Genomic DNA, 15,961 nt, shown 5'->3' with positions numbered 1-15,961 from the left:
CGCTGGACCCCGATTGGCTGCAAAGTAGTTGTGATGTCAGAAGTAGCTCCAGGTGATGCCGTGAAAGTATCAAAGTACATTTACGTAACTACTGTACTTACAACTTTGTTGTACTTGAACGTGACTTGAGTATTTCTATTTCCTGCTACGTTATACTTCTACTCCACACCTCCGAGGTACTTTTTACACGCTGCATTGATTTAGTTACTTTGCACATTAAGATTATTAATTCAAAATGTATTCAATAAATGATGTTATTAAAGATGTAGACCCGGCAGTACATTTAGAAAAACAAGCTCCACCTTTACCAACATTAAAGGTATGAACACATGAATGCAGCAATAATTAACAACGCTTTGATGCTGATACTTGTGTATGTGAGACTCTAAAGGGTCTCATGAGCACAACCCTGAAGAAGAGTTGCTGTATAAAGCGAATGCTTTTTCTCCCGGGTTATGGACGGGTAGGTTCAGACCTGCTTATTTAGAACGATCAACAATGCTGCTCCAACTATTGCAACTATTGCACCTCCAACCATTGCACCTAATGCGTAGCCTCCTGCAGCTCCTCCTCTCCGGCCCTCGTTGGTGGAGCCACCGTCTCCATTTATCTGCACCAGGTTGTTGATCTTCTGCAGCAGCTCGACAACTTGAGAGGGATCCGTGTCTGTGTTGTCCACGACGTGGTATCTCTCGTAACATTCCCTGATCAAGTCTCTCACGGCTGGATCTTCTCCGATGAGCTCCTCCACGGCGCGTCTCTCTGTCCTCAGCTCGTCTCCGTGGGTGAACACGGCCATGGTGTAATGTTCTGTCTCGTTGCCAAAGGCGCTCTGGATTATCTGCCGTTTGCCGCTCGTCTTGTGTGAACCTGCCAGTCTGGATCACGACCAGGAACACGACAGGGCCAGGTGAAGCACCTCTGGATCTCCTTCATCACTTGAGCGTCCAGACAGACCAGGAGTATCAACCACAGCCAGGTTCTGTCCATCCAGCTGTCCTCGTTCCATCTGGCACGTCTGTCACTGCGGTAGAAGACAGACGAGACTGGAACACCTTTCTCATCAGGATGCTGTTTCCTGTTGCACTCTTACCAACTCTACTCCCCCCGACCAGCACGATCGTCAGCCCTCTGGGCGGCTGAGAACCTGTAATTGTAACACGGTCATTATTGATCGTCAGCCGACGATAAACCTGATTCTGATTATCTTCTGATATCCTTTATAACAGTTGATTTTATTTGAATGTGCAAACATTCTACCTGTTGAATGTCTAAAGTCGGAGTGCTGTGTAAAAGGGGCTGCATCACATTGTGCTTAGATTAACTGTGTAAATTCTCCATGAAATTAAAACAGGAACAATAGAACGATTACTGAACAGCTACAGACAGAGACTCATGAACGACAATAAAAAGGGGGAGAACTACAATTACAACGGGACACGAACCAACAACAATGAGACACAGAAGTGACTCACTAAGGCCTTTTACATGACTCCCTCTATCGCCCCGTGTGACTCCCTCTATCGCCCCGTGTGACTCCCTCTATCGCCCCGTGTGACTCCCTCTATCGCCCCGTGTGACTCCCTCTATCGCCCCGTGTGACTCCCTCTATCGCCCAGTGTGACTCCCTCTATCGCCCAGTGTGACTCCCTCTATCGCCCCCTGTGACTCCCTCTATCGCCCCGTGTGACTCCCTCTATCGCCCCGTGTGACTCCCTCTATCGCCCCGTGTGACTCCCTCTATCGCCCCGTGTGACTCCCTCTATCGCCCAGTGTGACTCCCTCTATCGCCCCCTGTGACTCCCTCTATCGCCCCGTGTGACTCCCTCTATCGCCCCGTGTGACTCCCTCTATCGCCCCGTGTGACTCCCTCTATCGCCCCGTATGACTCCCTCTATCGCCCCGTGTGACTCCCTCTATCGCCCAGTGTGACTCCCTCTATCGCCCCCTGTGACTCCCTCTATCGCCCCGTGTGACTCCCTCTATCGCCCCGTGTGACTCCCTCTATCGCCCCGTGTGACTCCCTCTATCGCCCCCTGTGACTCCCTCTATCGCCCCGTGTGACTCCCTCTATCGCCCAGTGTGACTCCCTCTATCGCCCCGTGTGACTCCCTCTATCGCCCCCTGTGACTCCCTCTATCGCCCCGTGTGACTCCCTCTATCGCCCAGTGTGACTCCCTCTATTGTCCAGTGTGACTCCCTCTATCGCCTGTGACTGCCTCTATCGCCCCTGTGACTCCCTCTATCGCCCCGTGTGACTCCCTCTATCGTCCAGTGTGACTCCCTCTATCGCCTGTGACTCCCTCTATCGCCCCCTGTGACTCCCTCTATCGCCCAGTGTGACTCCCTCTATTGTCCAGTATGACTCCCTCTATCGCCTGTGACTCCCTCTATCGCCTGTGACTCCCTCTATCGCCCCCTGTGACTCCCTCTATCGCCCAGTGTGACTCCCTCTATTGTCCAGTGTGACTCCCTCTATCGCCTGTGACTCCCTCTATCGCCTGTGATTGCCTCTATCGCCCCTGTGACTCCCTCTATCGCCCCGTGTGACTCCCTCTATCGCCCCGTGTGACTCCCTCTATCGTCCAGTGTGACTCCCTCTATCGCCCCCTGTGACTCCCTCTATCGCCCCGTGTGACTCCCTCTATCGCCCAGTGTGACTCCCTCTATTGTCCAGTGTGACTCCCTCTATCGCCTGTGACTCCCTCTATCGCCCCCTGTGACTCCCTCTATCGTCCAGTGTGACTCCCTCTATCGTCCAGTGTGACTCCCTCTATCGCCTGTGACTCCCTCTATCGCCCCCTGTGACTCCCTCTATCGCCCAGTGTGACTCCCTCTATTGTCCAGTATGACTCCCTCTATCGCCTGTGACTCCCTCTATCGCCTGTGACTCCCTCTATCGCCCCCTGTGACTCCCTCTATCGCCCAGTGTGACTCCCTCTATTGTCCAGTGTGACTCCCTCTATCGCCTGTGACTCCCTCTATCGCCTGTGACTGCCTCTATCGCCCCTGTGACTGCCTCTATCGCCCCGTGTGACTCCCTCTATCGCCCCGTGTGACTCCCTCTATCGCCCCGTGTGACTCCCTCTATCGCCCCGTGTGACTCCCTCTATCGCCCCGTGTGACTCCCTCTATCGCCCCGTGTGACTCCCTCTATCGCCCAGTGTGACTCCCTCTATCGCCCAGTGTGACTCCCTCTATCGCCCCCTGTGACTCCCTCTATCGCCCCGTGTGACTCCCTCTATCGCCCCGTGTGACTCCCTCTATCGCCCCGTGTGACTCCCTCTATCGCCCCGTGTGACTCCCTCTATCGCCCCCTGTGACTCCCTCTATCGCCCCGTGTGACTCCCTCTATCGCCCAGTGTGACTCCCTCTATCGCCCAGTGTGACTCCCTCTATCGCCCCCTGTGACTCCCTCTATCGCCCCGTGTGACTCCCTCTATCGCCCCGTGTGACTCCCTCTATCGCCCCGTGTGACTCCCTCTATCGCCCCCTGTGACTCCCTCTATCGCCCCGTGTGACTCCCTCTATCGCCCAGTGTGACTCCCTCTATCGCCCCGTGTGACTCCCTCTATCGCCCCCTGTGACTCCCTCTATCGCCCCGTGTGACTCCCTCTATCGCCCAGTGTGACTCCCTCTATTGTCCAGTGTGACTCCCTCTATCGCCTGTGACTGCCTCTATCGCCCCTGTGACTCCCTCTATCGCCCCGTGTGACTCCCTCTATCGTCCAGTGTGACTCCCTCTATCGCCTGTGACTCCCTCTATCGCCCCCTGTGACCCCCTCTATCGCCCAGTGTGACTCCCTCTATTGTCCAGTATGACTCCCTCTATCGCCTGTGACTCCCTCTATCGCCTGTGACTCCCTCTATCGCCCCTGTGACTCCCTCTATCGCCCCTGTGACTCCCTCTATCGCCCCTGTGACTCCCTCTATCGCCCCCTGTGACTCCCTCTATCGCCCCTGTGACTCCCTCTATCGCCCAGTGTGACTCCCTCTATCGCCCCTGTGACTCCCTCTATCGCCCCCTGTGACTCCCTCTATCGCCCCTGTGACTCCCTCTATCGCCCCGCGGCAATGAACGGTTTCTGCTTCTGATGTTACATTGTAATGTAACAGGTGAAGGTGGAGCTTATTTTAACTACTTTAACTACATATTCAAGATGTTCGGAAGTTAACAACTGAAGATGTCAAGTAAAAAGATTCCCCTCAGACACAGTGTACATATTGTACTTTATACTGTACTACGTCTCAGAGGTACATATTGTACTTTATACTGTACTACGTCTCAGAGGTACATGTTGTACTTTATACTGTACTACATCTCAGAGGTACATGTACTTTATGCTGTACTACATCTCAGAGGTACATGTTGTACTTTATACTGTACTTCATCTCAGAGGTACATGTACTTTATGCTGTACTACATCTCAGAGGTACATGTACTTTATGCTGTACTACATCTCAGAGGTACATGTTGTACTTTATACTGTACTTCATCTCAGAGGTACATGTACTTTATGCTGTACTACATCTCCTAGCAGTATAATTCAATGAGTTTGTAGTGTATGAAATTGAGTTCACGGGTGCAAAGCTGTGGAACAGCCTCCCTAGTCACATCAAGGCCAGCGATTCTAAACCGGTTTTTAAAATCAGGGTTAAGCAATTTTTTTACCATGAAATGGCCCTTCAAGATAACAACCAATTTATTTATTATTAGTATCATTTTTATTAAGTCGTCATGTTTGTCTGTGTTTTTTCCCTTCTGTGGGCCACAATGGAAACAAGTGTTTTTCGCTTTTTTGTGTCACCCTGTATTTTTTAATGTATTTATTTGTATTTTTATATTTATACATGTATTTACATTGTTTTATACAAATAAATCAAACCTGGAAGTTTTTATTATTAATGAAATAGTTACTTGTTACGAGGTTTTAAATCTTTGTATTATTTCATGATTCTGATAAAACACTGCCACACTCCGGCCACGTTGAATTATGAAAAAACAAGATTTGTAAAACATTTACTGACTGTTGATAAGGTTGAGTTCTTTTAGAAATATGACTTTTACATTTTCTAAATCCCATAGTCTCTTGTTCATAATTAACTTTCCACTGAAACAAGAATGTTTGTGATGAGGACTCACTGATTGACACCACAGAGAAATAAAACCACACAAACGAACAGGATGCTTTAACTGCAGACATTTTATTGAACCAAATGTGGATTTTGCAAAACAGACTTGCTCTTCTTCACCCTCAGTCACAGGAGCAGTGTGACCCGGCCATGGCTTTGATTTTTACTGTATTACTTCAGAATCAGTCTTAACTCAAGTTTTATAAATTATTGCATTATATATGAAAATTAAAGATTCAAGTGTCCATAACTGTAGCTGTGGTACCAGATGTGTTAGCGGATGTGGTCAGGAGCCAGAGCAGGAAGCTCACGTCGTCTAAACTCACTAACTGAACTAATATTACCGGTATCTGACTTCACTCCCACCCTGGAGGGTTCATGTGATCACAAAGGGAACCGACTCAGCCTTCAACCGCACCGGCCTGGTTTGGCCCAACGTCAGACCACCACTGACTGAACTTCCATTTAAGTTTAATACTTGGGTGGGCAGCAAAAAACAAACTAAGAAATGAGTTAGAAAAATGTGAAGAGCCCCCTGTGACTCCCTCTATCGCCCAGTGTGACTCCCTCTATTGTCCAGTGTGACTCCCTCTATCGCCTGTGACTCCCTCTATCGCCTGTGATTGCCTCTATCGCCCCTGTGACTCCCTCTATCGCCCCGTGTGACTCCCTCTATCGCCCCGTGTGACTCCCTCTATCGTCCAGTGTGACTCCCTCTATCGCCCCCTGTGACTCCCTCTATCGCCCCGTGTGACTCCCTCTATCGCCCAGTGTGACTCCCTCTATTGTCCAGTGTGACTCCCTCTATCGCCTGTGACTCCCTCTATCGCCCCCTGTGACTCCCTCTATCGTCCAGTGTGACTCCCTCTATCGTCCAGTGTGACTCCCTCTATCGCCTGTGACTCCCTCTATCGCCCCCTGTGACTCCCTCTATCGCCCAGTGTGACTCCCTCTATTGTCCAGTATGACTCCCTCTATCGCCTGTGACTCCCTCTATCGCCTGTGACTCCCTCTATCGCCCCCTGTGACTCCCTCTATCGCCCAGTGTGACTCCCTCTATTGTCCAGTGTGACTCCCTCTATCGCCTGTGACTCCCTCTATCGCCTGTGACTGCCTCTATCGCCCCTGTGACTGCCTCTATCGCCCCGTGTGACTCCCTCTATCGCCCCGTGTGACTCCCTCTATCGTCCAGTGTGACTCCCTCTATCGCCCCCTGTGACTCCCTCTATCGCCCCGTGTGACTCCCTCTATCGCCCAGTGTGACTCCCTCTATCGTCCAGTGTGACTCCCTCTATCGCCTGTGACTCCCTCTATCGCCCCCTGTGACTCCCTCTATCGTCCAGTGTGACTCCCTCTATCGCCTGTGACTCCCTCTATCGCCCCCTGTGACTCACTCTATTGCCCCCTGTGACTCCCTCTATCGCCCCGTGTGACTCCCTCTATCGCCCCCTGTGACTCCCTCTATCGCCCCCTGTGACTCCCTCTATCGCCCCGTGTGACTCCCTCTATCGCCCCTGTGACTCCCTCTATTGCCCCCTGTGACTCCCTCTATCGTCCAGTGTGACTCCCTCTATCGCCTGTGACTCCCTCTATCGCCCCCTGTGACTCCCTCTATCGTCCTGTGTGACTCCCTCTATCGCCTGTGACTCCCTCTATCGCCCCCTGTGACTCCCTCTATCGCCCCGTGTGACTCCCTCTATCGCCCAGTGTGACTCCCTCTATCGCCCCCTGTGACTCCCTCTATCGCCCCTGTGACTCCCTCTATCGCCCCCTGTGACTCCCTCTATCGCCCCTGTGACTCCCTCTATCGCCCCTGTGACTCCCTCTATCCCCAGTGTGACTCCCTCTATCGCCCCTGTGACTCCCTCTATCGCCCAGTGTGACTCCCTCTATCGTCCAGTGTGACTCCCTCTATCGCCTGTGACTCCCTCTATCGCCCCCTGTGACTCCCTCTATCGCCCCTGTGACTCCCTCTATCGCCCCCTGTGACTCCCTCTATCGCCCCTGTGACTCCCTCTATCGCCCCTGTGACTCCCTCTATCGCCCCTGTGACTCCCTCTATCGCCCCCTGTGACTCCCTCTATCGCCCCTGTGACTCCCTCTATCGCCCAGTGTGACTCCCTCTATCGCCCCTGTGACTCCCTCTATCGCCCCCTGTGACTCCCTCTATCGCCCCTGTGACTCCCTCTATCGCCCCGCGGCAATGAACGGTTTCTGCTTCTGATGTTACATTGTAATGTAACAGGTGAAGGTGGAGCTTATTTTAACTACTTTAACTACATATTCAAGATGTTCGGAAGTTAACAACTGAAGATGTCAAGTAAAAAGATTCCCCTCAGACACAGTGTACATATTGTACTTTATACTGTACTACGTCTCAGAGGTACATATTGTACTTTATACTGTACTACGTCTCAGAGGTACATGTTGTACTTTATACTGTACTACATCTCAGAGGTACATGTACTTTATGCTGTACTACATCTCAGAGGTACATGTTGTACTTTATACTGTACTTCATCTCAGAGGTACATGTACTTTATGCTGTACTACATCTCAGAGGTACATGTACTTTATGCTGTACTACATCTCAGAGGTACATGTTGTACTTTATACTGTACTTCATCTCAGAGGTACATGTACTTTATGCTGTACTACATCTCAGAGGTACATGTACTTTATGCTGTACTACATCTCCTAGCAGTATAATTCAATGAGTTTGTAGTGTATGAAATTGAGTTCACGGGTGCAAAGCTGTGGAACAGCCTCCCTAGTCACATCAAGGCCAGCGATTCTAAACCGGTTTTTAAAATCAGGGTTAAGCAATTTTTTTACCATGAAATGGCCCTTCAAGATAACAACCAATTTATTTATTATTAGTATCATTTTTATTAAGTCGTCATGTTTGTCTGTGTTTTTTCCCTTCTGTGGGCCACAATGGAAACAAGTGTTTTTCGCTTTTTTGTGTCACCCTGTATTTTTTAATGTATTTATTTGTATTTTTATATTTATACATGTATTTACATTGTTTTATACAAATAAATCAAACCTGGAAGTTTTTATTATTAATGAAATAGTTACTTGTTACGAGGTTTTAAATCTTTGTATTATTTCATGATTCTGATAAAACACTGCCACACTCCGGCCACGTTGAATTATGAAAAAACAAGATTTGTAAAACATTTACTGACTGTTGATAAGGTTGAGTTCTTTTAGAAATATGACTTTTACATTTTCTAAATCCCATAGTCTCTTGTTCATAATTAACTTTCCACTGAAACAAGAATGTTTGTGATGAGGACTCACTGATTGGCACCACAGAGAAATAAAACCACACAAACGAACAGGATGCTTTAACTGCAGACATTTTATTGAACCAAATGTGGATTTTGCAAAACAGACTTGCTCTTCTTCACCCTCAGTCACAGGAGCAGTGTGACCCGGCCATGGCTTTGATTTTTACTGTATTACTTCAGAATCAGTCTTAACTCAAGTTTTATAAATTATTGCATTATATATGAAAATTAAAGATTCAAGTGTCCATAACTGTAGCTGTGGTACCAGATGTGTTAGCGGATGTGGTCAGGAGCCAGAGCAGGAAGCTCACGTCGTCTAAACTCACTAACTGAACTAATATTACCGGTATCTGACTTCACTCCCACCCTGGAGGGTTCATGTGATCACAAAGGGAACCGACTCAGCCTTCAACCGCACCGGCCTGGTTTGGCCCAACGTCAGACCACCACTGACTGAACTTCCATTTAAGTTTAATACTTGGGTGGGCAGCAAAAAACAAACTAAGAAATGAGTTAGAAAAATGTGAAGAGCCCCCTGTGACTCCCTCTATCGCCCAGTGTGACTCCCTCTATTGTCCAGTGTGACTCCCTCTATCGCCTGTGACTCCCTCTATCGCCTGTGATTGCCTCTATCGCCCCTGTGACTCCCTCTATCGCCCCGTGTGACTCCCTCTATCGCCCCGTGTGACTCCCTCTATCGTCCAGTGTGACTCCCTCTATCGCCCCCTGTGACTCCCTCTATCGCCCCGTGTGACTCCCTCTATCGCCCAGTGTGACTCCCTCTATTGTCCAGTGTGACTCCCTCTATCGCCTGTGACTCCCTCTATCGCCCCCTGTGACTCCCTCTATCGTCCAGTGTGACTCCCTCTATCGTCCAGTGTGACTCCCTCTATCGCCTGTGACTCCCTCTATCGCCCCCTGTGACTCCCTCTATCGCCCAGTGTGACTCCCTCTATTGTCCAGTATGACTCCCTCTATCGCCTGTGACTCCCTCTATCGCCTGTGACTCCCTCTATCGCCCCCTGTGACTCCCTCTATCGCCCAGTGTGACTCCCTCTATTGTCCAGTGTGACTCCCTCTATCGCCTGTGACTCCCTCTATCGCCTGTGACTGCCTCTATCGCCCCTGTGACTGCCTCTATCGCCCCGTGTGACTCCCTCTATCGCCCCGTGTGACTCCCTCTATCGTCCAGTGTGACTCCCTCTATCGCCCCCTGTGACTCCCTCTATCGCCCCGTGTGACTCCCTCTATCGCCCAGTGTGACTCCCTCTATCGTCCAGTGTGACTCCCTCTATCGCCTGTGACTCCCTCTATCGCCCCCTGTGACTCCCTCTATCGTCCAGTGTGACTCCCTCTATCGCCTGTGACTCCCTCTATCGCCCCCTGTGACTCCCTCTATTGCCCCCTGTGACTCCCTCTATCGCCCCGTGTGACTCCCTCTATCGCCCCCTGTGACTCCCTCTATCGCCCCCTGTGACTCCCTCTATCGCCCCGTGTGACTCCCTCTATCGCCCCTGTGACTCCCTCTATTGCCCCCTGTGACTCCCTCTATCGTCCAGTGTGACTCCCTCTATCGCCTGTGACTCCCTCTATCGCCCCCTGTGACTCCCTCTATCGTCCTGTGTGACTCCCTCTATCGCCTGTGACTCCCTCTATCGCCCCCTGTGACTCCCTCTATCGCCCCGTGTGACTCCCTCTATCGCCCAGTGTGACTCCCTCTATCGCCCCCTGTGACTCCCTCTATCGCCCCTGTGACTCCCTCTATCGCCCCCTGTGACTCCCTCTATCGCCCCTGTGACTCCCTCTATCGCCCCTGTGACTCCCTCTATCCCCAGTGTGACTCCCTCTATCGCCCCTGTGACTCCCTCTATCGCCCAGTGTGACTCCCTCTATCGTCCAGTGTGACTCCCTCTATCGCCTGTGACTCCCTCTATCGCCCCCTGTGACTCCCTCTATCGCCCCTGTGACTCCCTCTATCGCCCCCTGTGACTCCCTCTATCGCCCCTGTGACTCCCTCTATCGCCCCTGTGACTCCCTCTATCGCCCCTGTGACTCCCTCTATCGCCCCCTGTGACTCCCTCTATCGCCCCTGTGACTCCCTCTATCGCCCAGTGTGACTCCCTCTATCGCCCCTGTGACTCCCTCTATCGCCCCCTGTGACTCCCTCTATCGCCCCTGTGACTCCCTCTATCGCCCCGCGGCAATGAACGGTTTCTGCTTCTGATGTTACATTGTAATGTAACAGGTGAAGGTGGAGCTTATTTTAACTACTTTAACTACATATTCAAGATGTTCGGAAGTTAACAACTGAAGATGTCAAGTAAAAAGATTCCCCTCAGACACAGTGTACATATTGTACTTTATACTGTACTACGTCTCAGAGGTACATATTGTACTTTATACTGTACTACGTCTCAGAGGTACATGTTGTACTTTATACTGTACTACATCTCAGAGGTACATGTACTTTATGCTGTACTACATCTCAGAGGTACATGTTGTACTTTATACTGTACTTCATCTCAGAGGTACATGTACTTTATGCTGTACTACATCTCAGAGGTACATGTACTTTATGCTGTACTACATCTCAGAGGTACATGTTGTACTTTATACTGTACTTCATCTCAGAGGTACATGTACTTTATGCTGTACTACATCTCCTAGCAGTATAATTCAATGAGTTTGTAGTGTATGAAATTGAGTTCACGGGTGCAAAGCTGTGGAACAGCCTCCCTAGTCACATCAAGGCCAGCGATTCTAAACCGGTTTTTAAAATCAGGGTTAAGCAATTTTTTTACCATGAAATGGCCCTTCAAGATAACAACCAATTTATTTATTATTAGTATCATTTTTATTAAGTCGTCATGTTTGTCTGTGTTTTTTCCCTTCTGTGGGCCACAATGGAAACAAGTGTTTTTCGCTTTTTTGTGTCACCCTGTATTTTTTAATGTATTTATTTGTATTTTTATATTTATACATGTATTTACATTGTTTTATACAAATAAATCAAACCTGGAAGTTTTTATTATTAATGAAATAGTTACTTGTTACGAGGTTTTAAATCTTTGTATTATTTCATGATTCTGATAAAACACTGCCACACTCCGGCCACGTTGAATTATGAAAAAACAAGATTTGTAAAACATTTACTGACTGTTGATAAGGTTGAGTTCTTTTAGAAATATGACTTTTACATTTTCTAAATCCCATAGTCTCTTGTTCATAATTAACTTTCCACTGAAACAAGAATGTTTGTGATGAGGACTCACTGATTGGCACCACAGAGAAATAAAACCACACAAACGAACAGGATGCTTTAACTGCAGACATTTTATTGAACCAAATGTGGATTTTGCAAAACAGACTTGCTCTTCTTCACCCTCAGTCACAGGAGCAGTGTGACCCGGCCATGGCTTTGATTTTTACTGTATTACTTCAGAATCAGTCTTAACTCAAGTTTTATAAATTATTGCATTATATATGAAAATTAAAGATTCAAGTGTCCATAACTGTAGCTGTGGTACCAGATGTGTTAGCGGATGTGGTCAGGAGCCAGAGCAGGAAGCTCACGTCGTCTAAACTCACTAACTGAACTAATATTACCGGTATCTGACTTCACTCCCACCCTGGAGGGTTCATGTGATCACAAAGGGAACCGACTCAGCCTTCAACCGCACCGGCCTGGTTTGGCCCAACGTCAGACCACCACTGACTGAACTTCCATTTAAGTTTAATACTTGGGTGGGCAGCAAAAAACAAACTAAGAAATGAGTTAGAAAAATGTGAAGAGCAAAAACACAAATGTGCCGGAGGTGTTGGTGAAGATGGTCAGAACTTTAACACGATCTCTGCTCTGTGACCTGAGAGCAGGCGGCTGAGCGTGTAAACGATGCCAGACCGGGAAGAGGGAAGTCTCTTCTGGTGGCCAACTACAGAGACTGACTTCTGCAGAAAATGCCTCAACAAAAAAAAGACCCTCAGTTGTTCTAAATGCACCCACTTCAGCTGCCAACAGTTAAAGTCAGTGACCCTCTGGTACAAACCCAGCCCCCACGACAACACTCCAACATATGGAGACTCAACGTTTTATTGAAACACCTTGAAGTATAAAACAAAAAGTTACATGAAACAGTGCCTCCTCTTTGTGACACAAGACCTAAAAGAAAACAAATTTAAAAAAAGGATATAAACAAAAAGGGGGCAAGGAGGTTTGGGTCATCACCACTCGTCCCTGATGTTGTGTGGAGCTGCAGTGGTGTGTCTTTGAGAGAGCGAGCCTGCCCCCTGGTGTTGTAGGGGCTTACAGAATCCCATGTTTGTCAGAGGTAATTCACGTGTTAGCTAATGGGAGCTGGTGGGGCTGCAAGGAGGGAGGAAGGGCAACAGCAGCACATGAGAGGGGGGGTTAATGGCTTTCTAGGAGGGAAGGCTGCTAGCAGCTTCTAGAAGCCGTGGACTTTGAGCTGCTCCTCCTTGGCCAGGCCAATCTGCAAAAGAAGAAAGAGACCAATAAATTGAAATGAGCTCCAGTCTGCCCGGTTACACACAAAGCCGAAAAACAACAAGCTTACCTCAATGAGGAACTGGCAGATATTCTTGCGCTGGTCTCCCTGAAGCTGGATCACTTCACCATACTCTGGGTGCTCAATCACTGTCCCATTGCACGCAAACTTCTGCCAGGGTCAAAGAGAGCAAAAACAACGAGTCAGTGTCTGTAGCATCTCCACCACCACCCCACAGCAGCATCTGGTGAACAGCACGCCATGAAACACAACCATGTGAACCACAAACTAAGACTGGCCGTTACCTTCTTGAAGGCCTTGACTAGCTTCTTCTTGTCATAGTCTATGGCAATGCCCTGGACGGTGGTGAGGGTCTTCCTGCCGTTCCGCTGTTGGATTCTTATGTGGATATAGTCCTCAGTCCCGGCTGGGAGGCGGTCATCACCCTTAGTTGCATCAGCAAAGGGGTCTGGAGGAGAGGTAGATGACAGGAAGAACAATGCACGTTAAACAAATAATATACACAGGTCACATATATACTAATTCACATAACTATTTTTAAACACCCCCTTTGTTGACATGCAGAGCCCAGAGAAGGGGACAGTTTCTCGGATAAACTGCGCAGGCGCACGAAACTAAATATACAGCGTTGGGGTTAGGTAGGTAGTTAGCACAGTTCAGCTACCAACCGGAATTGTACGTTAATTACTAGTCATGACATGGCAACTTTGTATGTGTAGGATCGTGAATCCAAGCCTCACACGTATAACAGTGTAAAAATAAATGCGAGTTTTCCAGCGGCCATTTTCGTCTCAACCCCAACGCGTCGGAAGAATAAGCTAACAAGCTAACCTAGCGCACTTCAGGCCTAATGGCGGCAGAAGGCCTGCCAGTCGGCTAATGATGACCAAACAAGAAATAGTTACATTTTTAATTTCGTTACAAGGTACACATGTACGTCGAATAGATTGCTTTAGGGATCAATTGTTTTGTCATAAATTATCAACAAAGCCGATAAAAACCTCGCCGTAAGTCAGAAGCTAACCGTTAGCTTAGCCGGTGCTCGCCCTTCCCCCACCTCAGTCTGCCAGGTTGTTTGATTATTATGACTTACCAAAAGTTTGGAGGTTCTGGATATCGGACATACGATAAGATTTGCTTTCCTTTCGGATAATAACTTGGTTAGCGAGCGGTTCGTCGGCTGACTTTGACCTTTTTTTTATCGTTGCTAGGTTTTTCGGTGGACGGTGCTCGGCTCTGCTTCAACGGCTCAAACAAAATGGAGCTTCTTTCGAGCCTGGTAAGTGGAAAACAAGTCTTTATAGCCCCGCCCCGAAACAACGTCATTACGTAACTGACGTACGAAGTCGTCGCCGTTGGCTACCACGCCCTAATATTTCTCAACATTTACTGGAAATCTGACGTCATCGTGTACAGGAAAACAATAACAAATAACAACACTCAACAAAAAAACGATGGAAGTAGACAAATAATAGATGTTAATAGAGCATTTAATTAAGTGTAAAAAAAATATTAAATATAATAATACACAATATTTACAATACAGTTGAATAATATTAAACTAAACAATGGTGCAAAGATTTAAACAAACAACCAACAGAGTTATGGTTGTGTGATTGAAGAGGTGATTTATTATTATTATTATTATAATGTTTTTATAATATTTTGACATTGCACGATGTTGAAAATAAACAACAAACTGAGGTATTTGTAGTTTTACGTAAGTAAAGGCTCTGAGTACTACTGAATGTACTAAATGTATTAAAATGTATTAAATCACCACAAGCGTTGAGTTTATTTTCCCCTTCGCGCTTCTTATTTTGTCCCTTCTGAGGACCCTTCCGAGTCTGATTCCATGGCAACAACGCTGGTGCCGCCACAGCTAACGTTAGCTAATCCCGTTTGTGTTCATCAGAAAAATGCTCTTTTTGTACAATTAACATGTAAAACAAGATGATGTGACTGAACGTCAACTATAGCAGCGTTTATGTTTATTGCACGCGGCACACTTATGAGAATACAGGACCCTTCAGAGCGGTAAGACGTTGTTATCACTGTTAGCTCCTAGCTAGCTAGCTAGCATTGTTGTGTTTCTACTAAAGAAAACTAGCACTCAAGGATCACATGTATGAACGTTTATATTTCTCAGGACCGTTAAAAAGCAACAGGATTCATCATTACGATGTGAAACAGGCAGATTCATAATAATAATAATGTAAAATATACCCATTTACCTTCATCTTTAATGCTAAATATTCTACCAGTGAACCAGAACTTAAGTGTCTCAGTATAATCTGTATTAAAAGAAGTGTTCAGATACTTTACTGCAATACAAGTACAATACCACACTGTGAAAGTACTACCAGTAAAAGGACAACACCACGCTGTGAAAATACTACCAGTAAAAGAGTCCTCATTCAAATCCTTACTGAAGTTCGTTGAAATCTAAGTATCACCATCAAAATACACTTGAAGTAAAAGTATTGATTGATCAGTAATATGTTTTCCTATTCTATCTGATGTATCAAATGTGTACTTCAGTACAGTACTTCAGTAAATGTACTTAGTTAGATTCCACCACTAGCATGTAGTACTTGTAATATCGCGTAGACGCTTTCCTCAGTGGTAGAAAATAAATGTATTTAACTTTGATCATGTTATTAAGTAAAAGTAGGAACACAACAGAATAGAATCACTCCGTCATGTGTTGAAGTTATAAAGTTAAAGTTCCACGAAAGTGAAATAATTCAAGTTAAAGACTTTATTTGTCCCCAAGAGGACGTTGGTTCAGCTGCAGTAACAATAAAGAACAAACAAAACAACAACTCACAAAATAGAAACCACGCAGTAATATAACACGTACAAGTACAACAGTACAATGTGAACACATGAAGGTAAAAAGTTAGAATACTAGTGAGACAGAAGGACAGGAGGGTGAGACAGACATGATGGAGATGTGATGATGCTACAATAACTCAAATGTACTTAAAGTACTGATTGTGCAGA

General features: G+C 47.3%; 2 protein-coding genes across 3 annotated transcripts in view; one reads left to right on the top strand and one right to left on the bottom strand.

The window, feature by feature from the left end:
• Window positions 1–11,743: 11,743 nt before the first annotated feature.
• LOC306786345 (eukaryotic translation initiation factor 1b) lies at window positions 11,744–14,184 on the bottom strand. The gene is made up of 4 exons (XM_079281086.1): window positions 14,049–14,184; window positions 13,240–13,403; window positions 13,004–13,105; window positions 11,744–12,919 (listed from the first exon to the last, which is right to left on the bottom strand). The coding sequence occupies exons 1-4, from the start codon at window positions 14,077–14,079 to the stop codon at window positions 12,875–12,877; spliced, it is 342 nt and encodes a 113-aa protein (XP_079137212.1). The 5' UTR covers window positions 14,080–14,184; the 3' UTR covers window positions 11,744–12,874.
• Window positions 14,168–15,961, top strand: part of LOC306786346 (uncharacterized protein) — a 5,325-nt gene continuing 3,531 nt past the window's right edge. The window contains exon 1 of one of the 2 annotated variants that reach the window (XM_079281088.1): window positions 14,168–14,234. The gene's annotated coding sequence lies outside the window, so the exon portion shown is untranslated. Of the gene's footprint in view, window positions 14,235–14,836; window positions 14,993–15,961 lie in introns of those variants that run through there. The other variant, XM_079281087.1, reaches the window with a different exon arrangement.

Source organism: Melanostigma gelatinosum (genome assembly GCF_949748355.1).
Source record: "Melanostigma gelatinosum genome assembly, chromosome: 13".
Classification (NCBI taxonomy): Eukaryota; Metazoa; Chordata; class Actinopteri; order Perciformes; family Zoarcidae; genus Melanostigma; species Melanostigma gelatinosum.
This window is presented reverse-complemented; position numbering and strand designations above follow the sequence as displayed.